Consider the following 27,827-nt stretch of genomic DNA (forward strand, 5'->3'; position numbering starts at 1 on the left):
TGTGTTTTTCTATGGAACCATCAACACCCGGATGAAGCTTATTATTGTGATGTCAGACTTAAGAAAAGTATTGTTTTCTCAGAGTCCCGTTGCCTTTTTATTTCTGTTTAACCTCTTACCACCCGCCTACACCGAATGCATGCTGCCCTCTATGGCTATAGGCCTGTGTAACACCTCATTTGAAAGCTAAGACCCGCAAAATTTATATTTTTCCTCGTGTTGTTGCTGTGTTGTGTCACCTTTTTATGTTTTTTATTTTTTGTCACATTTTTGTTTAGTTTTTCTCACATTTTTTATAAATTTTTGGTCACTTGTCAGTTGATTTTTTTTGTCCCATTTTTGCTGAGTTTTTTGTCCTTTTTTGTTGAGTTTTTGTCACATTTTTTTTTTCAAATTTTTGTTACATTTTTGCTGAGTTTTTGTCATGTTTTTGTTTAGTTTTTGTCACATTTTTCTCACTTTTTTTTCAAATTTTTTTCAAATTTTTGTTTAGTTTTTGTCACATTTTTGTCACTTTTTTTTCAAATTTTTGTCACATTTTTGTTGAGTTTTTGTCACATTTTTGTCATTTTTTTGCCACATTTTTGTCACTTTTTTTTTCTCCAAATTTTTGTCAAATATTTGTTCAGTTTTCGTCATTTTTTGTTGTTGTGTTTACATCCTTGTTTTCTTCTCATTTTTTGTTGCTGTTTTGGTGCTTTTTTCCCAAGAAGCTTTTTGATTAGGGTAAAGCCAAACTGGAGAAAATGGGATCCGTTCAGGTGGGAGTTAAGAGGTTAAAATAAATCAAAAAGAAGTTTGTCACAAAGAAGTTTGTATATTTTTCCGTCTCATTGATAAAGCTGTGCCAAATGTATTGAGTTTAATAATTCAAAAACCCAGTAGAAAAGCTTCTAATCTCCTGCTGATTTGCTGACCAGCCGGTAACACTCGGACAATCACGGACCAGTTTTGGCCGATTGCGTTGGTGTGAAAGGGCCTTTACGTGTATAAGCTGTTACTCTCCTGTCAAATAGAGCTAAAGCAGATATTTAAAGCATTACTAAGTAACTTGTTTACCTTAAGCCCTTAACTCCCACCTGAACCGAGCACATTTTCTCCAGTTTGGCTTTACCCCAATGCAAAAGCTTCTGGAAAAAAGCGGTGAAAATAGCAACAGAACTGAGACGAAAACAATGATGGAAATTTGACAAAAAAGTGACGAAAAATTGATGAAAAAGTGGCAAAAATGTCACAAGAAATTGACAAAAAATTGACAAAAATTGACAAAAAAATGACAAAAAATGTGCTAAAAAATTGACGAAAAAATGACAGAAATTTGACAAAAATGTGACAAAAAATGTGATAAAAATATGAACAAAAAATGACAAAAAATGACAAAAATTTGACCAAAAATTTTGGCCAAAAAAATGACAAAAATTCGGACAAAAAAAAGACAAAAAAATTGACAAAAAATGACAAAAAAATGACTAAAATTTGCTAAAAAATTGACGAAAAAATGACAGAAATTTGACAAAAATGTGACAAAAAATGCCCAAAATGTGATAAAAATGTGACCAAAAAATGACAAAAATTTGACCAAAAAAGCTACAAAAATGAGTTGAAAACCCAACAAAAAAATGATGGATGTGACAAAAAAGCAAACCCAAAACATCGAAAATGAGACAAAAATGCGGCGGTTTCAGGTCAGATTAGGGTCAGTTTTGTAGGCCTTTCAACTGAGGAGAAGGTTATCGATCTTGGGTAAAGTCCAACTGAAGAAAATGCACTCGGTTAAAGTGGGGGGTAAGAGGTTAAAACTTTGTACAGCCGAATAATCAAACAAGCTACATATTGTTGGTCAATTAAGTAGGACAAATACAGGTGCCCAAATGTTTTCCTTCTTGCCTGGGCCCCCCCAAAATGTGTAGTAACGGCCATGACGTTGACATACCTCAGACTGGAGAAGCTCCCGATCCAGTAGGTGGCAGTAATACAACGGTCCTGGTTCGCCTCCCGCCTCAAAACCCTCCAAAGAAGCCTCTCCTCCCGTGTTTACCTTTTAGCCTGACTCCGCTAGCATCCACGGCTGCCGCAGGAGCATGGCCTCTTTCGTGACCGAGGTGCTGGCCAGCTCCGGCAAACTGGAGAAGGAGGATCTGTCGGGGAAAATCTGTAAACTGTCCCGGAAAGTGCAGGACACGAAGGTAAAAAGCGGCCCGTTAGCCGTTAGCCGTTAGCCGCTTAACTGACAGGTCCGCGCGCCCGGTTACGTGGCTCTGCGTCAGTTGCCTGTTTTAAAGTTTGGGGTTTTGTGCTGAAATACTCGTTTACTTTTAAATGTCGCTTTTGTAAACATCTTAAAACAATCATTAGGGAGCGCTTCTTCAACTAGTTCAACAAAGGAGGACGAATAGTAGTAATTTAATCTTTTTTTAAACTCCATGTCTCCATCTGTAATCTATTAGGGCTATAGAGCAGACAGTTCAATTCATAATCTTTAAATCACTCATTTCTAAATCAAGTGGTTAATTCAGTCTTGTCTGGTTAAAACAAGTTGAGTGGATTAATAAAGTATTCTGATTCTGTTGTTATTTATTCCATAACAAGCCCAGTGAAACGTTTTAAAGGTGGTGGTTTTGAGCTCTGGAGAAAGAGGCAGACTGAGGATGCACAACTAGTCAAAAGTACAGAAGCAGATTTTTTCCATTGTATTTATTTCTTTATCCTGACTAGGTACAGTTACATCATGCTCGTGAGTGAAGATGCTCGTATCAGACTGTAGCTTCTTCAAGCTAATTTCCCTCTGTGGTCCGAGGGGACAAAGTGTTGTCTTTCTATGATACAATGATGCCCAAGACATTGTGTTTTTGAAAATCCTGTGACCAGCCCAAAGAAAGTACTGTACTGAGGGCTCCCAATTATTACAGGTCTCGAGCGGAATATAAACAGACAACCACAAAAGGAATAAAGCTTTCCACGTTATTATTTATTTTAACAGAGATGGGCGTCCCTATTATTTACTTAATCACTATGTTGTATCCAGATACATTACTCAGATCCCGAAGCTGCTTAAACGCCGCAAAAGGCGGACAAACCCGCAGATTAGGCTACAGTTCACTTCAAACCAACTCAGGGCGTGCAATGACACAGCAAACCAAAAGCACCACAATGCACACTTAGGATCGGGTTTGGCATGAACTGGGCTTACAGTAGCGATATCTGTAAACATAAGGGAAGTGACCAAAACAAAAAACAAACAAACAAAAATAAGGAAGGCGTGAGTCCGCTCGTACAATCAGTCTATACAATACATGTAGTGATGCCTCACAGAACGGACTAACGCAAACAAAAAACTATTTACAGGACAGCAGGAAGCGGTAAGAAATAGTGCAATAAACAAAAAGAGACATTACTTCATGTGTAAAACACTTTTAATTATACCATTAAAACTCTTAAAATACCGCATACCTGGCGTCGAATTCCCACGCCCGGTCATTCACAATTCTCCCGTATACGACGGTCTCCCATAAAACAGGGTGAACCTGCCATACCATACAAAACAAACAGCACTTAACACTCTGATCACACAATCAAAACATTCATCCAATTAAAAATATTTACCAAACGTGGTCACTTCATTCAATAAAACACAGGGCCCAGCGAACGGCCTGGCCCCCCCACAGAAACTGGCACTTCCGACCACTCGCCAACTTCCTCTTAACTAGGACCTGCCCTAGGGCAAGAGCGACCGCAATGGTGTCACCCGTTACACAATAATTCTTATATTTTAAATAATCCAAGAGGGTCATTTACCGAGCGTTTGCTCATGTGCAAAGCGAGGATCATTATGTGCAAAAGTGGATCAACAGCTGAGTCATTCATGCATTTTTTGCTGACCCAGAATTGTCTTATTTACATATCAGATTTATACTGTAATACAGGCAACATCAGATGGTAAACTAAGTGCAAAATGTACCCGCTATTTAGCTCCAGTCAGAAAGAAGAGAGGATGAGAGGATTTATGCCCGTGTTTGCACTTTCTGTATCTCAGTGTATAAACTTCTCTGACACGGGAAACAACATGGACCAAAACAGACTAAACATAAATGTATCTTCACAATGTTCACGCTGTTTTTCGCTGTTTGAAAGGTGGAAGTTTGCGACTTTATGAAGGGCAAATACAAAGACTTCCTTCCCAATCTGCAAGACTCCGAAGAGCTGATGGAGCAAGTGGGAGAGTTGTCCCGGGAACTGGACACACTGAAGAACTGCATCGACACGGAGGTTTGTACCTGTGATTTATAAAGCGCCCAGTCCTCTGGTCGACAGACTCGGTGTTTCTAATCCATCGCCCTGCTCTTCGCTCTTCGCTCTTCGCTCTTCGCTCTTCCCTCTTCCCTCTTCGCTCTTCGCTCTTCGCTCTTCGCTCTTCGCTCTTTCCTCTTTGCTCTTTCCTCTTTGCTCTTTGTTCTTTGCTCTTTGCTCTTTCCTCTTTGCTCTTTGTTCTTTCCTCTTTGCTCTTTGTTCTTTGCTCTTTGTTCTTTGTTCTTTCCTCTTTGCTCTTTGTTCTTTCCTCTTTGTTCTTTGTTCTTTCCTCTTTGCTCTTTGTTCTTTCCTCTTTGCTCTTTCCTCTTTGCTCTTTGTTCTTTCCTCTTTGCTCTTTGTTCTTTGCTCTTTGCTCTTTGTTCTTTCCTCTTTGTTCTTTGTTCTTTCCTCTTTGCTCTTTGTTCTTTCCTCTTTGTTCTTTGTTCTTTCCTCTTTGTTCTTTGTTCTTTCCTCTTTGCTCTTTGTTCTTTCCTCTTTGTTCTTTGTTCTTTCCTCTTTGCTCTTTGTTCTTTCCTCTTTGCTCTTTGTTCTTTTCTCTTTGCTCTTTCCTCTTTCCTCTTTCCTCTTTGTTCTTTCCTCTTTCCTCTTTCCTCTTTGCTCTTTCCTCTTTCCTCTTTCCTCTTTGCTCTTTGTTCTTTCCTCTTTCCTCTTTCCTCTTTCCTCTTTCCTCTTTGTTCTTTCCTCTTTCCTCTTTCCTCTTTGCTCTTTCCTCTTTCCTCTTTGTTCTTTCCTCTTTGCTCTTTGCTCTTTGCTCTTTGCTCTTTGCTCTTTGCTCTTTCCTCTTTCCTCTTTCCTCTTTCCTCTTTCCTCTTTCCTCTTTGTTCTTTCCTCTTTCCTCTTTCCTCTTTCCTCTTTGCTCTTTCCTCTTTCCTCTTTGTTCTTTCCTCTTTGCTCTTTGCTCTTTGCTCTTTGCTCTTTGCTCTTTGCTCTTTGCTCTTTCCTCTTTCCTCTTTCCTCTTTCCTTTTTCCTCTTTGCTCTTTCCTCTTTGCTCTTTGTTCTTTCCTCTTTGCTCTTTGTTCTTTTCTCTTTGCTCTCTGCTCTTTCCTCTTTCCTCTTTCCTTTTTCCTCTTTGCTCTTTGCTCTTTCCTCTTTCCTCTTTGCTCTTTGCTCTTTGCTCTCTGCTCTTTCCTCTTTCCTCTTTCCTCTTTCCTTTTTCCTCTTTGCTCTTTGCTCTTTCCTCTTTCCACTTTGCTCTTTGCTCTCTGCTCTCTGCTCTTTCCTTTTTCCTCTTTGCTCTTTGCTCTTTACTCTTTCCTCTTTCCTCTTTCGTCTTTGCTCTTTGCTCTTTCCTCTTTCCTCTTTCCTCTTTGCTCTTTGCTCTTTGCTCTTTCCTCTTTCCTCTTTCCTCTTTCCTCTTTCCTCTTTGCTCTTTGCTCTTTGCTCTTTGCTCTTTGCTCTTTGCTCTTTCCTCTTTCCTCTTTCGTCTTTCGTCTTTGCTCTTTGCTCTTTGCTCTTTGCTCTTTCCTTTTTGCTCTTTCCTCTTTGCTCTTTGCTCTTTCCTTTTTGCTCTTTCCTCTTTGCTCTTTGCTCTTTCCTTTTTGCTCTTTGCTCTTTCCTCTTTCCTCTTTGCTCTCTGCTCTTTCCTTTTTCCTCTTTCCTCTTTGCTGTTTCATCTTTGTTCTTTCCTCTTTGCTCTTTGTTCTTTCCTCTTTGCTCTTTGTTCTTTGCTCTTTGCTCTTTCCTCTTTGTTCTTTCCTCTTTGTTCTTTCCTCTTTCCTCTTTGCTCTTTGTTCTTTCCTCTTTGCTCTTTGCTCTTTGTTCTTTCCTCTTTGCTCTTTGTTCTTTGCTCTTTGTTCTTTCCTCTTTGTTCTTTCCTCTTTGCTCTTTGTTCTTTCCTCTTTCCTCTTTCCTCTTTCCTCTTTGCTCTTTGTTCTTTCCTCTTTCCTCTTTCCTCTTTGCTCTTTGCTCTTTTCCTCTTTGCTCTTTGGTCTTTCCTCTTTGCTCTTTGCTCTTTCCTCTTTGCTCTTTGCTCTTTGCTCTTCCCTCTTCCCTCTTCCCTCTTCCCTCTTTGCTCTTTCCTCTTTCCTCTTTCCTCTTTCCTCTTTCCTCTTTGCTCTTTTCCTCTTTGCTCTTTGGTCTTTGCTCTTTACTCTTTACTCTTTGCTCTTTCCTCTTTCCTCTTTGCTCTTTGCTCTTCCCTCTTTGCTCTTTTCTCTTTGCTCTTTGCTCTCTTCTCTTTGCTCGTTGTCGCTCAGGTGAAGCAGAGCGTCCACACGTCGGTGACTGAGTACGCTGACCTGAAGCAGCAGCTGGAGAAGAACACTGTGGTCATCACTCTCCTCGGACACTTGAAGGAGGTATTTCAAATCTAACTCTATGTGTCAGATTATCAACTATTTATATTCAGCCAACCTAGAACTATGTGCATTACATTTCTTTCCTTTCCTTTCCTTCCCAACCTGATTAAAATCAAACTTGACCTTATTTTTTAAGGTCAAGTGGGCCTCAAGTTGAAAACATTAGTGCAGTGACGGCTCCAGACTGACTCTCCTGCAGAAGACAATGACAATATTGTTCTGACCAGTGTTTACAAATGAATGGGATTCTTGTATTAACAATTAAACTCTTTTATTGAAAAAGTGTTGAAAGACACTACGTGAGTTGATTGGATCAGAATTTTTAAAATGTGCTCGGTGAAGTTGGGGGTTTAGGGGTGAATGGCGGGTCCTCATTCATTCTTCTCAGTTTAACCTCTTAACTCCCGCCTGAACCGAGAGGATCTTTTTCCTCACGTCATCAGATTTTTTCCCCATCATTTTTTGTTGGGTATTCAACTCATTTTTGTAACTTTTTTGTCATTTTTTGTCACATTTTTTTCATTTTTTTGTCAAATATTTATCACATTTTTGTCACATTTTTTGTCATGTTTTTTGTCATTTTTTGTCAAATGTTTGTAATTTTTTTGTCACATTTTTGTCAATTTTTTGTCAATTTTTTGTCAGATTTTTGTAATTTTTCGGTCACATTTTTGTCATTTTTTTGTCATTTTTTTGGTCAAATTTTTGTCTTATTTTTGTCATTTTTGGTCATTTTTTGGTCAATTTTTTATCACATTTTTGTAAAAAAAATAATCATTTTTTGTCAGATTTTTGTCATTTTCTTGTCAGATTTTTGTCAATTTTTTATCACATTTTTGTCGTTTTTTGGTCATATTTTTGTCATTTTTTGGTCACATTTTTGTCATTTTTTCGTCCATTTTTTGTCAATTTCTTGTGACACATTTGTGACATTTTTGCCACTTTTTCGTCCATTTTTCGGCACTTTTTTGTCAATGTTTTCTCACTTTTTTGTCACATTTTTGTAATTTTTTTTGTAATTTTTTTGTAATTTTTTTGTCACATTTTTGCCACTTTTTCATCAATGTTTTCTCACTTTTTTTGTCACATTTCCATCATTGTTTTCGTCTCAGTTTTGTTGCTATTTTCACAGCTTTTTTCCAGAATCTTTTGGACTGGGGTAAAGCCAAACTGGAGAAAATGTGCTCGGTTCAGGTGGGAGTTAAGGGGTTAAACAGCACCCTCAGCGTTCCAGAGGCAAAATCAACTCACAAGAAACAAACTAAACCACATCTGGTCGTTTCAGTTCCACACGGCGATGGACGAGTTCACGCGCGCTCTGACGGCGATGAAGTACGTGGAAGCCGCCGAGCAGCTGAAGAAGGTAACGAATAATAATAATGTAATGTGTGAAGAAAAGTTTAGGTTCTACTGGGATCGAAAAGCAGGAACCGAGAAAAAATCTTACTTCTTTAGATCGAAGTTTTGATGCTGTTGGTCCAGGGACAGCCCATTTTCCAGTTTTAAATTCCATATTTTTTCCAATATATTTCTAGATTGTTTGACCCTTTTTCCCCCACTTTTTCCACAGAATATTTTCTTATTTTTGCCCCAATTTCTTCTCGTTTTCCGAATTTTTCCCCCTATTTTTGCACAATTTTTTTAGTAATATCTTCCCTATTTCCCCACATTTTTCCCCACATTTCTTGACATTGGAGACACGAACCCGACAGTGTAAACCCGCAGATCAAAACAATCAAACAAACAAACAATCAAAACTAACAATGACAGAAAAAAAAAAAAAGATCTTGCAGAACCATCAGGACAAAAAAATAATAAGTAGCCAAGTAATAAATCCATTAATATACATAATAGATAAAACAGATAAAGGTTGACAAAAAAAAAGATCAGATGAATAAATAAAGTAATAATAACCCCCCAAAAAATAACAATATAAAAATTACAAATATTTGTAATGCAAAAAAAGAAAAAGAAAGTTGATGATTCTCATTTATTCCCTCCATAGACACAGACGGCATCTCGTCATAGAAGGGGGCGTGGCTTCGCCGAGGGGGAAAATAGAATCTTTAGAGAAACACAATTTTTCCCTCTTTTTTGCCATTTTCTGGTGGAATATGAACTGATTTATCACATAAATAAAGTCCAGGGTAAATCGGGCTCATATGGATATTTTCTCACAGCAGATTGTTCAGTAGAAGTGAAAAAACAGCAGTTGTAGCAAGCGCTAGCTAACCGTTAGCCCGAATCTAACATGTAGCATCAAGTTAGCATTCTCCGTTACTCATGTATTTATGGGCTGTTGAACCACTTTGCTCCTCCCCATGTCTTTGCATCATTATTTTATTTAAATTTTGAAAAACAAGAACGAAATCCGCAAAAAGGAGCGGAAAAAAAAAGAAAAAAAAGAAAATCGGAACAGGCACAGCGCAAAAATAGTGCAAAAGATGCTACAAAAAGAGGATTTAAAAAAAAAAAAAAACATAAGTTAGGTTAAGATCAATTTTGCAGCTTTAAAACGAGATCTTTCACTGGCCTGGCTCGGGAAGCTTCTAGACATGGGCAAAGCCGGACCGGAGAGAATATGTTAATTCCTCCAGTAGTTTAGTTAATTACAGAACGTAGAGTGCAGCCGTAATCTAGTATTTATCTGTTAGTTCTTTTCATGTATTTCTCTGTCATGGTTCAGTAGCATCACTAAGTCTACTGCCCGCATCGAATATCTGACGAGCCCTAGTCAAGTGCCACATTCGGATATTAAAGAGCACTCAGTTATTCCACACATTATTCTTCTGTGTCTGGTTCTCGATGTCGGACATTGTAGTATCAGTATGGAGAAAAGTATCGGTATCGGTAAAGCGCTGACGTCGTAAAAGGCGTGACGGTCGTGGACAGTGGTTTCTCTCGGGATAATTTCTCTCCTTCATTTTGAAGGACAGGGTTGAAAAAAATCCGTCATGAACAATTTACATGAATTAATCTCTCATAAGCGTTTTTTTTTTTTTCTTAATAAATGTATATATATAGGCTGCATGTTATTTATGTTAGTAAAAATGTGAGATAGCAGGATAAATGGAGCTAAACTAAACCTGATCTGAACAGTCATGGTACATTTAGCAACAGAAATGTGAATAAACTCGTGCGTAAAAGTCTCAGAGGAGACGACTTTCAGAGTCACCTGCTCATCAACATCAAGGCTCAGATTACGCTCATACAAATGTAAAGTGGAGCTTATTATTTGCATGTTTTCAATTTTAACGGAATGTAAGAAACGCTGGGTGAACGGGACAATGTTTACCAGTTCCATTACTGCACGACGCGCCGCTACGCACATGGGGAGGGAAAGAGTGAGAGAGCCATAGATGAGCTCGTCCTGAAACTTACATGAGAAGAGCGGCTTCATATGGGAAGGATATTATTAGCCTTTAACCGCGTTTGCATCGTGGTTTTCTTCCCTGTGTTGTTGTTAGGAAAGTTAGCGAGCAAGGCAGTGATACAACTTGTAAGAGCTCATCCAAGATAAGACGTGGTGTGAAACTTTAGAGTGTGAGAGTCCCGCGCGCTATGAAAAACAGCAGAGCTGCGTCTTTATTTTCGTTACGGCTTGATTTTCGATCCTTCAAAATGACGGACGGCCTTTGAAATTTTCCGTCAAAGTAAAAAATATTCCGTAAATGACGGAGAACTTTCGGTTAATGTAACCTCTGGTCGTGGAGTCTGAGCGTGTGCGTCTCGTCCCTCAGGGCAGAGACAGCGTGGCGTTCCTGAAGCGCTGGAAAGACGCCCAGCTGCCTCTGCTCGCCGTCCTCAACTCCGAGCTCAACGTCCAGCGCGAGAACCTGCTCTACCACCTGGGCCTGGAGTGGAACCGCCTGGTGGTCTGGACGCTGCCCACCTCCCACAAAGGTAAAGAAACAAAGACAGGGGTGTTTGTGATGTTCCTCTGAGTGTGTGTTTGTGCCGCAGACGGCGTGGACCTGCAGGCGTTCCAGACGGTGAGGCTGAACCTGCGAACGGGCAGCGACGAGGAGGACGCTCAGCCCGAGGACAAGAGCCGCCTGCACGCCGTGCTGCAGGCGCTGGCGCTGCACGGCGAGCTGCAGTACCGACTCAAGCTCTTCAGTAAGTTCACACTCCCACTGATGCCTTTTTGTTCACATCGCCGCCATCGGCAGAAGATGCTTTATCAGGGTTTACGTTAATCATTCAAAATGTAATGAATTGTGCCAAAATCAAGCCTTTAAATGTATTAACTTGGATTCAAGCTGGCATTAAATCTAAATTTCATGGACAATTATGTGAAGTTTTACTGTGTAAGTTCATCTCAAATTCCAAAAATGTCTAAAACACGTCCGGTTGCAGTTTTGGCTGAAATTCACCAAATGTTTTTGCTCCGAAAATGTCAGTTTTGTCCAATTCTCTTTCCTCTGTTTAATGAAGCGTTTGCACATCTTAAGAAATTAAATATGCACCCTTTTTCCCCTGCGTTAATGGCATTAAAATATAGTATTTGGGCATTAAATCTGACTTGCTTCTGCCTGTTTAAACCCTGTTGTAGAGTGCCCTGTGGTTGTAGTATCTCCTGTTCCCTTTCTGTGACTTGCCTGGCTAACGCCAGGCTGCTGTGTGCGCTCGAATCATTTGGAACTGCACAACAGCCTGGGGACCATGGCTGAAATTTTCGCATGGATTTGGGAACCAATCACAGAACGAGGAGGGACGTCGAGACGATGACGAGCTATTCGATATACGGAAGCTTGCAGTTTATTTACGGATAAATAAATAAAAAGTGTATTTACAGATCCAACATGACAGCAGCAGACGCGACGCTATTTTTCAATGAAGCTTTAGACCCTGTTCTAAATAGTTTAGCTCAAAAGTTTACAGTGGGTACGTCATAGCCATACGTTGGCTATGGCTACGTGCAGACACTTATGAGAGACATTCAGCCCAATAAACGACTATGGACGATCATAAACCACACCTCTCCTACGAGAAAATGAATTGGTGTCCCCAGACTAAATATCACTTGTGATTTTAGTCTGGCTACTCTGTGACAGTAAAAAAGAAAGAGGGGCAGGTGAGGTGAGAAGTTTGTAGCTTTGTCATTTCAATTCAGTTTGCATTAGAGACGTCATCCAACATGGCACGTTAAAACCTGTTCACGTCTATGAGAACGAGCGCAACACAGGTACAAATATCGCTGGAGGAAAATTTTAAAGGAGCGACGTCGCCTCAAAGCATAAACCTGTGGATCAGATGAACCTGTATGTCCTGATGTGTCTCTTTGTCCCTGTGCTCCCGAAGGCCAGGCTCTGCTGAAGTACATCCTGCGCCCCCTGGTGGTGCACCCCTCCCTGTCCGTGTACGTGACCCGGCAGGAGGAGGACGGGCTGGTTCTGGCTCTGCAGCGCGACGAGCATCAGAACCCGGACACGCCCAGCCCCGCCCTGGTGTACGGCCGACTGCAGCCGGTGCTGAAGACGCTGCACTCACACCTGCTCCGTACGTACACGCAGACCCCGGGAAACGACCTGCTTTTAGGCTTTCAGACTTTACATGTTTGTCGTCCTGGTCCAGATGTGTCCGTCGGGAACCAGAAGCTGTCGTCAGTTCTGGGAGACCTGATCTGGGAGGAGCTTTCCAACTGCATCATCCACGACTGTCTCCAGCACTCCATACCGTCCAACAGCAGCCAGCTGGACCAGTACAGCACGGTGAGGCGGGCATCTTTAAAAAAGTATCGGTACTACTGGTATTGAAAAATGATAGTACCGGGAAATGAAGTTCTATCTTTTGATCCAAGTCAAAAAAATTACAGGAAGTGACTTGGTTGTTTCAACTCGAACACATTTTTCATTATTAGTATTATTTTTTTTCTTTCCCACTTTTTCACCAATTTTTTATACAATATTTTTCCCATTTCCCCCCCCCCATTTTTATTACTAATATTCTCCCTATTTCCCCCCAATTTCTACCCAATGAATTTCTCATTCTTCCCTATTTCTCCAAAACATCCCCCATTATTCACACATTCCTTGATGTTGGAGATGAACCGAATATTGTAAGTTTGCAAATCTTCCACACATTATAATAATAATAATACTGTAAATACTCTAATACTGGCCTGTAATCCATTAGCGGCCGGGTCTCTGACAGGGGCCGGGTTCGCGGCTGGCGGAGGCAAATTAAAGCCAGTCTCTAAAACAGGCCGGGGCTTTTATTAGAAACTATAGCGGTAGAAATATTCCCCATGTTAGGAATTTGTCTCATACTGGTGTAAATGAAAACTCACGTGCAGGAAGTAACAAACAGAACCCGGGCCGAGGGCGACGCTGCAGAGGAGCTGATCCCAGCGTAACTTTGACACAGATTTAGCCACTTTTCAAACCTCCTGTGACGATATTTGGAAACAGGGTAAATGTTTGTGACCCTCCAGGGTTTTAATAAAGTCTCCATCGCGTCTTCAAAGCACGTCCAGCTGCTCCGTGTGCAGGTCAGTCCCACGCCTCAAAATAACTCCTCCCATCAGCGCGAGCGTCTCGTCTTCTCTCGGGTCAGTCTCATGATCGATCACAAACACAAACGCTCCGTCTAAACTCGCCTTTTACACGAGATAACAACAAATAATCCGGTCCGCGGTAAAAACGAAACAGAAACCTGCAGTGACACTGATGTCAATGTTCCGCTAACAGCAACGAAACACTTCCTGTTGTCCCGACAAAATAAAAGGCGTCAATGTTCCAGCCGCTGGGAGAGGGTTTGAAATGTTAAATAATAAATGAACCTAATATTTTAGGTGCAAATAGACACAAATCTCGTTTTTCTTCATTTTCCTGGTCGTCCATTTTGCTCAAATAGAAATAAAGGCCTGTCTCTAATCGTGGCCTGGTTCCAATAAAGGCCTGGTCCTCGATGCCCTTGAGTAAATAAAGGCCCCGGCCGATGGATGGATGGATGGATGGAAGTTTGCCCCATTTTTTTCTTTTACAATTTGATGTCTCAGTTTTTCTGTTTTTTTTTTTTCATTTTTCCCCCGATCATTTTTGCTCATTTTTGCTCATTTTTTATTACCAGTATTTTCCCTATTCCCCTGAATTTTTCCCATCATCCAGTTTTAATCCAATACATTCTTTCACACATTATACTCTGACAGTTGTTTCTCTTCCCTCTGAAATTAAAGATCAAACTAACTTTGTATGAATTGTTTTTGTGCTGGTTTTGTTGCCGCTCTGCAGGTGGTGAAGGAGACGGAGGAGTTCGAGAAGAGCCTGAAGGAGATGAGTTTCCTGCGTGAAGACCACACGGATTTACACAAATACGTCCGAAACATCAACTGCCACTTCGCCAGCAAGAAGTGCAAAGACGTGATCGTGGCGGCGCGAAAACTCATGACGTCCAAGATGCACAACACGGTGAAGGTCAGTCCCCGTCGCTCCAAACTCACCCTTTTCTCCATGAACATCTTTGTTAACCTCTTACCACCCGCCAAAACCAAATGCATTCTCTCCTCTTTGCCATTGTCGTCACTTTTTATTTCCCTAATGTGTTTTTATCACTTTTTTACTACTTTTTTGCTGTTCTTTTGTCACTTTTTTGCTGGATTTTTAGTTTTGTTTTTTTTGCTGGATTTTTGTCTTTTTTTTTGCTGGATTTTTGTTGTTTTTGCTGGATTTTTGTCGGTTTTTTGGTGGATTTTTGTCACGTTTTTGCTGGATTTTTGCCGCTTTTCTGCTGGATTTTTGTCGCTTTTTTGCTGGATTTTTGTCTTTTTTTTGCTGGATTTTTGTCTTTTTTTTGCTGGATTTTTGTTGTTTTTGCTGGATTTTTGTCGCTTTTTTGCTGGATTTTTGTTGTTTTTGCTGGATTTTTGTCGCTTTTTTGCTGGATTTTTGTTGTTTTTGCTGGATTTTTGTCGCTTTTTTGCTGGATTTTTGTTGTTTTTGCTGGATTTTTGTCGCTTTTTTGCTGGATTTTTGTTGTTTTTGCTGGATTTTAGTCGCTTTTTTGCTGGATTTTTGTTGTTTTTGCTGGATTTTTGTCATTTTTTTGATGGATTTTTGTCACTTTTTTGCTGGATTTTTATCTTTTTTCTACTGGATTTTTGTCTTTTTTTGGCTGGATTTTTGTCTTTTTTTTGACAGATTTTTCTCACTTTTTTGCTGGATTATTGTCTTTTTTCTGGAAAAAACTGGAACAATGATGGAAATGTGAGTGAGAAAACATTGACAAAAAATTGATGAAAAATTGATGAAACAGTGGCAAAAATTTCACAAAAATGTGACAAAAAAAAAATGTGTTGAATACCCAACAAAAAAATTATGTAAAAAAAAATCTGATGACTTGAGGAAAAAGATCCTCTCGGTTCAGGCGGGAGTTAAGAGGTTAAATGACCCACCTGAGCGGTTTCTTCTCTGACTCTCTGAGCGTGTGGTTTCAGATCTGCCCGGAGACGAAGCTGCTGCTGCCCAAGCTGCCGGGCCCCGGGGGCGACGTGAAGAAGCAGAGCGTGGTCAAAGCGGAGCCCGGGATGGTGAACGCCAAACAGCTGAGCTCCAGCAGCATGGCCCTGCCCGCCTGCCGCATCAGCGAGTCCGTGCAGCAGCTGATGGAACTGGCCCTCGCCACGCTGACCGAGGCCGCGGGCAGCTCCACCCAGTGGTAACGCCCGGCATCGCACTCTGAGGGTCTGACTGTGGTGGTTCAAACACATGGATAGGATAGTTTTCAGAAGGAAGAGGCGGGAGTCTGCAGTTTAACCCCTTAACTCACACCTGAACCGAGCACGTTTTCTCCAGTTTGGCTTTACCCCAATCCAAAAGCTTCTGGAAAAAAGCTGTGAAAATAGCAACAAAACTGAGACGAAAACAATGATGGAAATGTGACAAAAAAGTGACGAAAAATTGATAAAAAAGGGACGAAAAATTGACCAAAAAATGCACAAAAAAAAATACAAAATGTGACCAAAAAATGTATAAAAAATTGACCAAATAATGACAAAAATGTGACAAAAAAAAGACAAAAAATGTGACAAAAAAAGACAAAAATTTGATAAAAATTTGACCAAAAAAATGACAAGAATTTGACAAAAAATGACACAAAAAAAAGACAAAAAATGTGACAAAAAATGACAAAAATGCGACAAAAAATTACAAATATTTGACAAAAAAATGTCAAAAAATTAACAAAAAATGACCAAAAAAAATTAACAAAAAATTACAAAAATTTGACAAAAAAATTTGACAAAAAGAATTACGAAAAAATGACAAAAATGTGACCAAATAATTAACAAAAAATGTGATAAAAAATGAGTTCAATACCCAACAAAAAAATTATGGCGTAAGGAAAAAGATCCTCTCGGTTCAGGAGGGAGTGTGCAGTTTAAACAAAGCTTTATATTTGTCCAGTTGTTCTGAGCTCATGGTTCACTCTTCTGTGTCCTCTTCAGTGCTCTACAGCTCTTCTTCACCGTCAGAAACATCTTCCAGCTGTACTATGACGTCGTCCCAACATACCACAGGTAAGACCCTCCGCTCTAACAGGTGTTGTCTCTCCTCTGGCCAATCACATTCCGAAAACTTTCCAATGGGGAAATGCCTTTGTAGCTTCCCAGCCTCCATCTTTTTTTGTTTATTTTCTCACATTTTCTGCCTATTTGACATCCTGAGTGTTTCTAAGAGCTGTATGTGACAAGTACATTTCTCCATTGTGACATCAATAAAGGCTTATCTTATCTCATTAATGCAATATATAGTAAATAATGCAAATACAGTGGCCCTTTGCAGCCCCTCTAAAGTTTACTCTGAGACACTGAGACTCTGCTTGTCCTCCGTCTCCTCCAGAGAGAACCTGCTGAAGTTCCCTCACCTGGCGGCGATCCAGCACAATAACTGCATGTACCTGGCTCACCACCTGCTCACCCTGGGACACCACTTCAGCGCCCGCCTGCCCCAGATGCTCAGCGAGGGCGTGGGCACCTTCGTGGACATGGTGCCGTCCTTCAGGAAGCTGGGTGAGCTCCTCGTCGCATTAACCTAAACCAGCTCTGTTTTTAGACGAGGTTCAGGTGAGGAAGGTTAAAGGTGTGTTTGTCTCAGGCGTCCAGTGCTTCCTGGACCAGCTGAACGTGCAGAGGACGGAGCTGCTCGACAGACTGTCCACGGCCCACAACCTGTGCAACCTGGACGACGAGGCCAACTACACGGCGGCCAGTAAAGCCGTCAGACAGGTCAGTTTACGTTTCACACTTTTACTTATTGTTCCAAATTATTATGCAAATTGTATTTTTGTGTCAAAAAGGTAAAAAAATAAAATAAATTAATGAAACTCATAGATGGTATCATGTCTTGGGGCTCTTTGAATCACTGACATTAATCTCAGAGACCTGGGATGATTAGTTTTCAGGTTAAGGCCAGTTAAGGGAAAAACTACTGAAAAAGGATGTTCCGTTTTATTAAGCATCATCATTTTCAAGCAATATGGGAAAGAGAAAGGGACTTTCTGCTGATGAAAAGTGTGAAATAGTTGAATGTCTTGGTCTAGATATGAAAACCTTTGATATTTCATGAAAGATGAAGCGTAATCATCGAACTGATAAGAGATTTGTGGATGATTCAGACAGTCGGGTTTGCGCAGATAAAGGCACAATGAGGACGGTTTCTGCCAGACAAACACATTAATCAAATTAAGAGAACAGCTGCTACAAAGCTGGAGTCTCCCAAACATCAAGGTGTAGGACCCTCCAGAGGCTGCAGTTGTGCATAAACCTTCTATCCGGCCTCCCCTAAACTGTTCATTGAAGCTGAAGCAGAAACGGCTGCAGTGGCTCAGAAATACATGAGGACTCATTTTCAAACAGTCTTGTTCACTGATGAGGCCGTGTAGCCCTGGATGGTCAGATGGATGGTTGGTGAATGACCACAATGTCCCAACAAGGCTGTGACGTCAGTAAGGAGGGGGCGGAGTCATGGGGAGAGAGCTGGTCAGTCCCTTTAGGATCCCTGAAGGTGTGAAAATGACCTCTTTCTGACTGACCACTGTCTTCTATGCTACAAAAAGAAGAGCCGTGCTTTCCCGAACAAAATCCTCTTCATCATGAAAACGCACCATGTCCTGCTGTAAAGATAAACCTCTGCATCACTGGCTGCTATGGGCATAAAAGGAGAGACACTCATGATGTGGACCCCCTCCTCCCCTGACCTCAACCCTATTGAGAACCTTTGGAGCCTCAACAGAAAAACTTCTATGAGGGTGGGAGGCAGTTTTCATCCAAACAGCAGCTCTGGGAGGCTATTCTAACATCCTGCAAACAAATCCAAGCAGAAACTGTCCAAAAACTTACAATTTTAATGGATTTTAGAATTTTGAAGCTTCTATCACTCAAGGGCTCCTTTGGTAAAATATAACTTGACCTTTTTGATTGAAATAGCTTTTGATTTCAGTAAATATGACCTCCTAATGCTACAAATACAACACATGACCATTTTCAGTTACAAGCTTTAAAATGTATTGAAACGATTGTTGCATAATAACTAGGGATGGGCGGATACCAAACGGCTACATTTTAAGTATCGATATTGGGCAAAAAGTATCGATACTAATTTGCATATGTAAAAACTAGGCTGGCAGCAATTTTAAACATAAAAGGACAATTTACATCTTTGTTCTGAGCCAAAACAGTCCACAGGAGCAGGGGATTGAATTAAGCCAGCCATATCATTCTGGTTTAGGTTCTGTTTGTCATTAAAGTATTACTTTTAAACTTTGTTTATGTATTTAATTTCACATTAACATTGTATAATTAAACAGTTAAAGTAATATCATTTTAATGTACCTATTAATTATATAAAATAACCAGTTTTAGAGATGTATATTGATTGAAATACATTCACCCATATAAAAATGACCAGTATCGGTATCGGTATCGAGAAAAATTACCCCAAAAGTATCGGTATCGTATCGATTCCAAAAAATGTGGTATTGCCCATCCCTAATAATAACTTAGAACAGGAGATTTTTTTATATTTATTTTGGAAAAAAACACTGTTTTCACTGGGAGATTTTTTTCAACCACATTTAAATGATCTTCGACCAGTTAAAGACTTGAAAATGACACTGACTCTCATTTGAGTTGACAATTTAGAAAATCTTAGAAAAATGTCATTTGCATAATAATTTGGAACGCAGTGTAAAAACGCAGTGAGGCAAAAGGGAAAGAGACAAACCCGTTTGTGTTTTGGAATCTGTTATTTGTCTTTCAGTAGCTTTATTTGTCAGATGTGGAGTTGGTGAAAGAGTGAAAGGTCCTTCATCATGTGTGTGACATGTGTGTGACATGTGTGTGACATGTGTGTGACATGTGTGTGACATGTGTGTGACATGTGTGTGACATGTGTGTGACATGTGTGTGACATGTGTGTGACATGTGCAGGTGATCCACCAGCTGAAGCGCCTCAGCACCGTGTGGCAGGACGTCCTCCCCGTCAGCATCTACTGCAAGGCCATGGGCACGCTGCTCAACACCGCCATCGCAGAGATCACCGCCAAGGTCATGGCGCTGGAGGTCAGTCCCTTCCCCTAAACCTGACCTCTGTACCACATCTGTCTAACGGAGGACGATCTGCTGCAGGACATCTCCTCGGAGGAAGGGGAGCACCTCCACACGCTGTGCCAGACGCTGCTGGAGGAGGCGCCGCTGGTCTTCACGCCGCTCACGGAGGAGAAGAAGAACCTGAAGTACCAGGAGGAGGTGGCGCTTTACGTGAAGAAGTGGAGCATGTTCAAGGAGCTGGCGGTGGTGCTGAGGGCCAACCTGCAGGAGATCGTGGACCGGTGGGTTCACGTCTGTGGAGCTTAACCTCTGACCCCGGGCTGGGGGCCGCTGCTTTTTCAATTCCACTGCTTTAACGATACTTGGGTTTTGATACCGACATCTGAACTATACTTTTTTCCGATACCTGCACTAAATTATTTGTCATCTAGAACCATAAAACTGATTAATAATGTACATCCATTTTTTTTTATTATCTTTTTTTTTCAACTTTTCTTTTATTACTTAAATATATATTTTTTTCTTTTTTTTTATCTAAATTTAGCCAGGATAGTCCCACTGAGATTAAGCATCTCTTTTTCAGGGGAGTCCTGGCCCCAGAGGGGACTCTATTGTGCATGTTTTAGTGGTAGGGGAAACCGGAGACATGGGGAGAACATGCAAACTCCACACAGAAGGGCCCCGTCCAGGTGGGAATCGAACCCGGGATCGTCTGCACCACCGCGCCGCCCTAATAATTAATAATAACTTTAATTTTCAGTTTCAAAACTTTAATACATAGATTTTATAATTGATATTTTGCCATAAAGGTCAGATTTGTGCAGTGTGATAGTTGTCCTGTGGACAGTTTCCCCCACCTGAGCTGTGTCTCTCTGCAGTTCATCCAGGATCATCAGAGGCGTCTCTGTAACCAGTGATGTACCTGAACGCGTTCATTGAACGAAAGTTCATGAACGCGTTCATATTTTGGGCGAACGTGAACTGAACGCACAGTGTTACTGCCTGATGAACAAACCATGAACGCGTTCATTCTGGTGTCTGTGAACGGCATTTCCTGTTCTTTTTACGTTCGTTCATTATGGTGCCAGATTTCTTATATCTGTGGTTTAAGACCGCGTATCAGTGAATATAATTATAAAACCTCGCCGCGCCGTCAGAGTTCACCAGCGGGTCTAAACTCTGGCGGGTCCACGGTGTAGCTCGCGCTCGCTCCGCTCCGCGCCCACGGCCCGACTGTGTAAAGTTCTGTGGCGCTGAACTCTGCTGTTTATGGCCCTGGCACACCGGTAACCTGCGGGTCCGCACGGTGCCCGCAGCAGCCACAGTGTGAGGTTACGAAGCGAGTTTCCCTTGTTTAACGTCTGTCTCTCCAAACTCCTGTCTGCTCTGCGCTGCCACTCATTTGCATAAAGTCACAATGCGGAGTTTTTTAAACTACAAATTAGCTCCTTTTTTTCACATGATAAATTAACAAATCAACACAAATGCAATTGAGTATCTGTAGCTTCATTTTCCACTAAGAATTTAAAAATTAAACTTAAAAAAAATAAAAACCAAACAAAATATTATTAGCAAAGATATCCAAAATCCACTCCTAAAACAGTGACAGGCTGACATAAAATAGCTTTAACACTAAGTGAGGAGGCCATGATATTTTTGACTCGTGGCTGAAGTCAACTTTCTCCAGCTCTCCCAAGGTTGGCAAAAATGCATCTCAAAATACTTCAGATTATTGCTTTAAGATATGGATTTTAAAAATATTTCCCTGAGAGAGGAATATACTGTACTTCTCACCTTTTTCATGCCTGAATAACAGCTCGCAGCAAAAAAAAAAAAAAAAAGAACTATGAACTAGTTCATTTTTGGAACCATGAACGAACTATTAAGCATGAACAATTATGAACTATGAACGAACTAGTTCATTTTGAAATTTGTGAACTGAACTTTGAACTAGTTCATGTAGGAAATGAACTTTCCCAACACTGTCTGTAACACAGGGGTCAGGGCTGTCCTTGTTCGGTCAGTAAGTTTAGGACGGCCGGGTCTTGGTAGGTTTGCAGTGATGTCAAACTCTTTCCATTCCTGGATGGTGGATTTAACTGCACTTTGGAAAAAAAATTCTAACCTAACCCAGCTCATAATACTTCTCAGTATCTGTATCCTGGACCTGTCTGGTAAGTTCTTGGACTTCATGAAGCTTCTGCTCCACATTAGTCTCTCACAGACCTGAGACCATCACAGAGCAGCTGTGTCTGACCTGACATTAGAAACACACAGGTCGATTCTAACATGTGATCATTCAGAATCATCAGGAAACTTCTGAAGGCAATTGTTGCACTAAAAGGAAAGGGGGGACTTATACACATCACATTTTTTAATTTTTTATTTATAAAAAAAAACAAAGTCATGTATACATTTCATTTCACTTCACGATTGTGTGTCATTAAGTGTGAGTCTTTCACATAAAATTTCAATCAAATACATTGATGTTTATGATCCAGAGTCTGGCAAAATGTAGAAAAGTTAAGGGAGCCCATACTTCTGCAAACCACTGTGTTTTTAGTTCAATTTTGAATGAGCTCTAATGGTTGTTTCCAGGTGGGCGGACGGCAAAGGGCCTCTGGCGGTGGAGTTCTCCGGCTCCGAGGTGAAGAGCCTGGTGAGGGCGCTGTTCCAGAACACGGAGCGCAGGGCCGTGGCTCTGACCAAAATCAAATGAGGCGTGGCTCCAGCTGCAGGACAGTCACCGCTGTGCCTCCCGGGGGCGGGACGAGTCCGGCACGAACACAGACTCTGGCCCAGCCACAAACCAACCTGCTCCCTGTGGTCATGGGAAGAGACGAGGTTAAGTGTGTTCGAGCAGCAACAGCTAAAAAAAACTATCACAAAAGGTCAAATGATCATCACAGGAAGCTCTTCAGTCTCAGTCTTTTTTCATGTAGACTCAACCGACATTCACGGATAAAGTTGCTGCTGAAGTTGGAAAATAGTCAGAATTTATAATGAAATGTAGGGATGCACCGATGCCACATACTCGATACCAGAAACCGATACCACCTGGCCTGTGTCCGGCTCCACTGAGGAGAGAAAATAACAACAAACTGGAGAATTGTTTAGTGTAAATCCAATATTCCACATAGAGCTGACTTTATTACAGACGACACTCCCTAAACCAGAGTCTGAGCTGGATTTAACCAGAGCTAAACGTCTGCAGGGTTTACAACATACAGCAGGGGAAGGCAATGTCAGGCAACGTCCAGCATAAAACCTTTGGGCCCCAAGAGAATTTTGAAGAAACATGTATTCATAAATCAGAGAACAAATAAAAGGACTCTAAAATGTGGAAAATACTGTCAATATTTTCACATTTCCCAGCAAAACACCCCATTAGGTCATATATTATGTGCAAAACTTATATTTGTAGAAAAAGGTGCTTTACTTTGGGCTATAATTGTGTGTTTCGGCCCTTGGTGCTTTCGCAATGAGGAAAATCGGGCATGACACAAACTTGTCTACCCCTTACATACAGGCTAATGATGCTAATGATGCTAATGTTGCTAACTAGTCGCTAACAGTTCTGGTGATTCTTACGCTGGTTTATGCCCAGGGGCTTATTCATCAGAAAAACTAACCCAGTGACTAAAAAGTCCTCAGAAAATCCCAAATAAATAATAATAATGCATTGGTTTTATACTGCGCTTTTCTGGACACTCAAAGACGCTTTACATGGCACTGTTCATTCACTCCATACTTGAAGCTGAAGCTACTGGATACGTTTCTATAAACACAGGAGAAAATCCACACGGAGCTGAAGTAAAGGAGAAAAGAGAGCATTTATCTGCAGTAATAAGTAACATCTCAATACTATTGTTAAATACAAATACAGAAGTGAATAAAGCAAAAGCACTGAGGAGCTTTAGGACCTGAGCTGTTCTGTCTGTGATGGACAGAGACACACAAATAAAACTGTTTGATTCTGATAAAACTTCTCTTAACCTCTTAACTCCCGCCTGAACCGAGAGCATTTTCTCCAGTTCTGCTTTACCCAAATCCTGTAGGCCAGTGTAACACCTCATTTGAAAGCTAAGATCTACAAAACTCATCTAAATGGATCCTTTTCCTCACGTCATCACATTTTTTTCCATCTTTTTTCAACTCATTTTGTAACATTTTCGTCATTTTTTTTGTTCCATTTTTTGTGTCATTTTTTTAAAATACTTTTTGTGTCGTTTTTTTGTCGGTTTTTTTTGGTCATTTTTTATACATTTTTTGTTGTTTTTTTGTCATTTTTTGTTATTTTTTTTGTCAATTTTCTGTCGTTTTTTTGTCTTTTTTGTCATTTTTTTAATAAATTTTTTGTCAATTTTTTTGGTCATTTTTTATCAATTTTTTGTCGGTTTTTTGTCTTTTTTTTGTGTCGTTTTTTTGTCCTTTTTTTCATTTTTTTGGGTCATTTTTTATCAATTTTTTGTCGTTTTTTTGTCATTTTTTTGTCATTTTTTGGGTAATTCTTTGTCATTTTTTCGTCACTTTTTTGTCAAAGTTTTCTCACTTTTTTGTCACATCTTCATCATTGTTTTCGTCTCAGTTCCGTCGCTATTTTCACACCTTTTTTCCAGAAGCTTTTGGATTGGGGCAAAGCCAAACTGGACAAAATGTGCTCAGTTCAGGTGGGAGTTAAGGGGTTAAAAGTGAAGCTATTTCTCTTAAGGAAATGTAAATGAATAAATAAACTGATTACAAACTGATCTGCTGTGAAAAAGTCAGTCTCTAAACCGTCACCTCAGAAAGTCTCTTGGAGAAAATGCCTTGTACTCGTATCGGTATCGGCCAGTACTTAAATCAAAGTACTGGAAAGTGATATCGGTTCATCCCTAATCAAATGTCTCTGAGGTTTTTTGAGACTCGCTCCGTCCCCGGCGCCGACCTTCAACGCTCATGTATATATTTGTAAATGAATGTTTGCAGATTTACTCCAAAATAAACTGTTTTCTATGACTGACGACGGACTCGACCGCTCTCAATGTCAAATATCACCGAAGAGTCTTAGTTTTAACTCTTTACCAGGTTTGTTCTGAGATGGAGGAGCCTGTGTGGGGAGTTTGTGCAGCTGTACATTACACAACAGCAGCTGCACTGAATTAAAACTTAAATGTGCAGAGCAATCACACGGGATCACTTTCCAATGTTCCCTTTACATTAATCCGTCTGTAGGTTTAGCTCTTACTGGTTACAAACGACTCGCCTCAATCAATCTGAACACAAATGAAGGGCGCTCTTCAGAGGCTGGATCTGATCTGACACTGAAATATCTGTCACAGCTTCATCGCCGTCTGACTCAAATGTTGGAAATGGGGGAAAAAGTCTGTTCTGTTTAATGCAGCTCAGGCCCCGCCCACTCACAGTGACAAAACATGAAATAAAAAATATAAATATAAAACTTTGCCGTTTGTCTCACCACTTATTAGACAGAGCTTTAAACAGATAAAAGCAAAGTCATAATTGTTTTAATAAATTCAGATTCAGCCTCAGTCAGAGTTACTCTTTCCTAGAGTATTTAGAATACAGTTACTTTTCTAAAATGAAGGAATAGATTGCAGGACTTAATCATTATCTTTGAGCTTCATGAGCGCCGTGTGTCATGTGACCTGCTGCTCCCCGGATGTGCATTAGTGCTTTAAAGATGCAACTTTCAACGGGAACTTCTGCTCCGACATTTTAGGAGGGAAAAAAAATGATGAAAAACAAACCAAAATGGCCGCATACCTGATCATCTTTTTGATAACTAACAATGAAAGAGGAAGCGATGTCCCCGTCTTCTAAGCACCTGCCGCCTCCCGGTGTGCGGAGTCGTCCTCAGCTACGTATTTTGATCAGCTAGTTACCCATGAATTATGTTTTTGAACCATAAAACATGCATTTGAGTGAAGTCACAAACCCCCCCCACCCCCCAGACCCGAACTAGAGTGAGGACGATGTGGTGAAAACATATCTTTCCTAAAGCGACTTCTGCTTAACCTGTTAACTCCCGCCTGAACCGAGAGGATCTTTTTCGTCACGTCATCAGATTTTTTTTCCAGAATTTTTTTGTTGGGTATTCAACTCGTTTGTTTTTTGTCATTTTTTTGTCATATTTTTGCAATTTTTTTGTCAAATTTTAATCACCTTTTTGTCATTTTTTGGTCATTTTTGTCATATTTTTGTCCATTTTTTTGTAATTTTTTTGTAATTTTTTTGTCAAATTTGTATCACATTTTTGTCATTTTTGTCACATTTTTTTTTTCATTTTTTCGTCAATTTTTTATCAAATTTTGGTCATTTTTTGTCACATTTGTGCTTTTTTTTGTCGAATTTGTATCACATTTTTTGTCACATTTTTTCGTAATTTTTTCATTAATTTTTTATCAAATTTTGGTCATTTTTTTGTCACATTTCTGCAAATTTTTCGTCAAATTTTTGCATTTTTTTGTCGAATTTTTATCACATTTTTGAAATTTTTTGGTCACATTTTGTCACATTTTTGTCTTTTTTTTGTCATTTTTGTCATTTTTTCGTCAATTTCTTGTCACTTTTTCTCACTTTTTTGCCACATTTAAATCCTTGTTTTCGTCTCAGTTTTGTTGCTATTTTCACACCTTTTTTCCTGAAGCTTTTGGACTGGGGTAAAGCCAAACTGGAGAAAATGCTCTCGGTTCAGGCGGGAGTTAAGGGGTTAATAGAACGGCTGCAAATCATTAGAAAAGTCTTTTACATGTGAGCTGGAACACGTCCTGAAATAGAGGATTCTGATGTTTGACTTCGAGCCACTTAAACTGAGAGACTTGTTCAGGTTTTATTGTAAACTCTCCCCCCCCCCCCCGTCCCGTCCCGGAGCCGCACAGATGTATTAACGAGGCCACATCTGGACGGACTCTACAAACTACTGTCTCTAATCCCTTCATCGTGCTCCTTGGACTTTCTCCGATTACTTCGAGGATTACGGATAATCCCCCACAGCGCGGGGGGGGGGGGGGGGCGGTCACTGAGACGACCACTTCAGAGACCGGGGTGTGGGACGTCCCGTCAGAGCAGAGCGTTCACGCACCGTCTGTGTGTGAGCGCCCGGCGATGGAGCCCCCCTACGTCAGCGCGGCGCCCCGTCTGTCCTGGCACCACCCGGAGACCGTGCTCACCCCCCCGGCCTCGCCCTGCCTTCACCAGGTACGAGTCTGCCCCGTGACTGTCCAGTGTCTAACTCGCTCTGTCCAGTCTCTAACTCACTCTGTCCCATAACTGTCCAGACTCTAACTCACTCTGTCCCATAACTGTCCAGTCTCTAACTCGCTCCGTCCCGTAACTGTCCAGACTCTAACTCGCTCTGTCCCATAACTGTCCAGTCTCTAACTCGCTCTGTCCCATAACTGTCCAGTCTCTAACTCACTCTGTCCCATAACTGTCCAGACTCTAACTCGCTCTGTCCCATAACTGTCCAGTCTCTAACTCGCTCTGTCCCATAACTGTCCAGTCTCTAACTCACTCTGTCCCATAACTGTCCTGTCTCTAACTCACTCTGTCCCATAACTGTCCTGTCTCTAACTCACTCTGTCCCATAACTGTCCAGTCTCTAACTCACTCTGTCCCGTAACTGTCCAGACTCTAACTCACTCTGTCCCATAACTGTCCAGTCTCTAACTCGCTCCGTCCCGTAACTGTCCAGTCTCTAACTCGCTCTGTCCCATAACTGTCCAGTCTCTAACTCACTCTGTCCCATAACTGTCCTGTCTCTAACTCACTCTGTCCCATAACTGTCCTGTCTCTAACTCACTCTGTCCCATAACTGTCCAGTCTCTAACTCACTCTGTCCCATAACTGTCCAGTCTCTAACTCGCTCTGTCCCGTAACTGTCCAGACTCTAACTCACTCTGTCCCGTAACTGTCCAGACTCTAACTCACTCTGTCCCATAACTGTCCAGTCTCTAACTCGCTCTGTCCCGTAACTGTCCAGACTCTAACTCGCTCTGTCCCGTAACTGTCCAGACTCTAACTCACTCTGTCCCATAACTGTCCAGTCTCTAACTCACTCTGTCCCGTAACTGTCCAGTCTCTAACTCACTCTGTCCCATAACTGTCCAGTCTCTAACTCGCTCTGTCCCATAACTGTCCAGTCTCTAACTCACTCTGTCCCGTAACTGTCCAGTCTCTAACTCGCTCTGTCCAGTCTCTAACTCGCTCTGTCCCATAATTGTCCAGTCTCTAACCCGCTCTGTCACATAACTGTCCAGTCTCTAACTCACTCTGTCCCATAACTGTCCAGTCTCTAACTCACTCTGTCCCGTAACTGTCCAGTCTCTAACTCACTCTGTCCCATAACTGTCCAGTCTCTAACTCGCTCTGTCCCATAACTGTCCAGTCTCTAACTCACTCTGTCCCATAACTGTCCAGTCTCTAACTCGCTCTGTCCCATAACTGTCCAGTCTCTAACTCACTCTGTCCCGTAACTGTCCAGTCTCTAACTCGCTCTGTCCCATAACTGTCCAGTCTCTAACTCACTCTGTCCCATAACTGTCCAGTCTCTAACTCGCTCTGTCCCATAACTGTCCAGTCTCTAACTCACTCTGTCCCGTAACTGTCCTGTCTCTAACTCACTCTGTCCCGTAACTGTCCAGTCTCTAACTCGCTCTGTCCCATAACTGTC

General features: G+C 41.1%; 1 protein-coding gene across 1 annotated transcript; it reads left to right on the forward strand.

Moving 5' to 3' along the window:
• Positions 1-1,995: 1,995 nt before the first annotated feature.
• Positions 1,996-21,946, forward strand: zw10 (zw10 kinetochore protein). Its single transcript, XM_079566233.1, has 16 exons — positions 1,996-2,186; positions 4,132-4,266; positions 6,505-6,606; positions 7,892-7,969; positions 10,347-10,509; positions 10,570-10,725; positions 11,911-12,108; positions 12,184-12,320; positions 13,842-14,024; positions 15,044-15,264; positions 16,052-16,123; positions 16,446-16,615; positions 16,701-16,831; positions 19,034-19,165; positions 19,232-19,434; positions 21,752-21,946. Exons 1-16 carry the CDS (start codon positions 2,082-2,084, stop codon positions 21,870-21,872), a joined length of 2,307 nt encoding a protein of 768 aa, XP_079422359.1. The 5' UTR covers positions 1,996-2,081; the 3' UTR covers positions 21,873-21,946.
• The last annotated feature ends 5,881 nt before the right edge of the window (positions 21,947-27,827 follow it).

Source organism: Gobius niger (assembly GCF_951799975.1).
Source record: "Gobius niger genome assembly, chromosome: 11".
In the NCBI taxonomy this organism is placed as follows: domain Eukaryota; kingdom Metazoa; phylum Chordata; class Actinopteri; order Gobiiformes; family Gobiidae; genus Gobius; species Gobius niger.

What these genes read in the sequence shown, in the direction of transcription:
- zw10 (XM_079566233.1), top strand. Translation starts at nt 2,082, where the DNA reads ATGGCCTCTTTCGTGACCGAGGTGCTGGCCAGCTCCGGCAAACTGGAG. An exon ending in AGAACTGCATCGACACGGAG is followed by an intron (nt 4,267 to 6,504) that starts GTTTGTACCTGT and finishes GTTGTCGCTCAG; the next exon opens with GTGAAGCAGAGCGTCCACAC. An exon ending in GCTGCACTCACACCTGCTCC is followed by an intron (nt 12,109 to 12,183) that starts GTACGTACACGC and finishes GTCCTGGTCCAG; the next exon opens with ATGTGTCCGTCGGGAACCAG.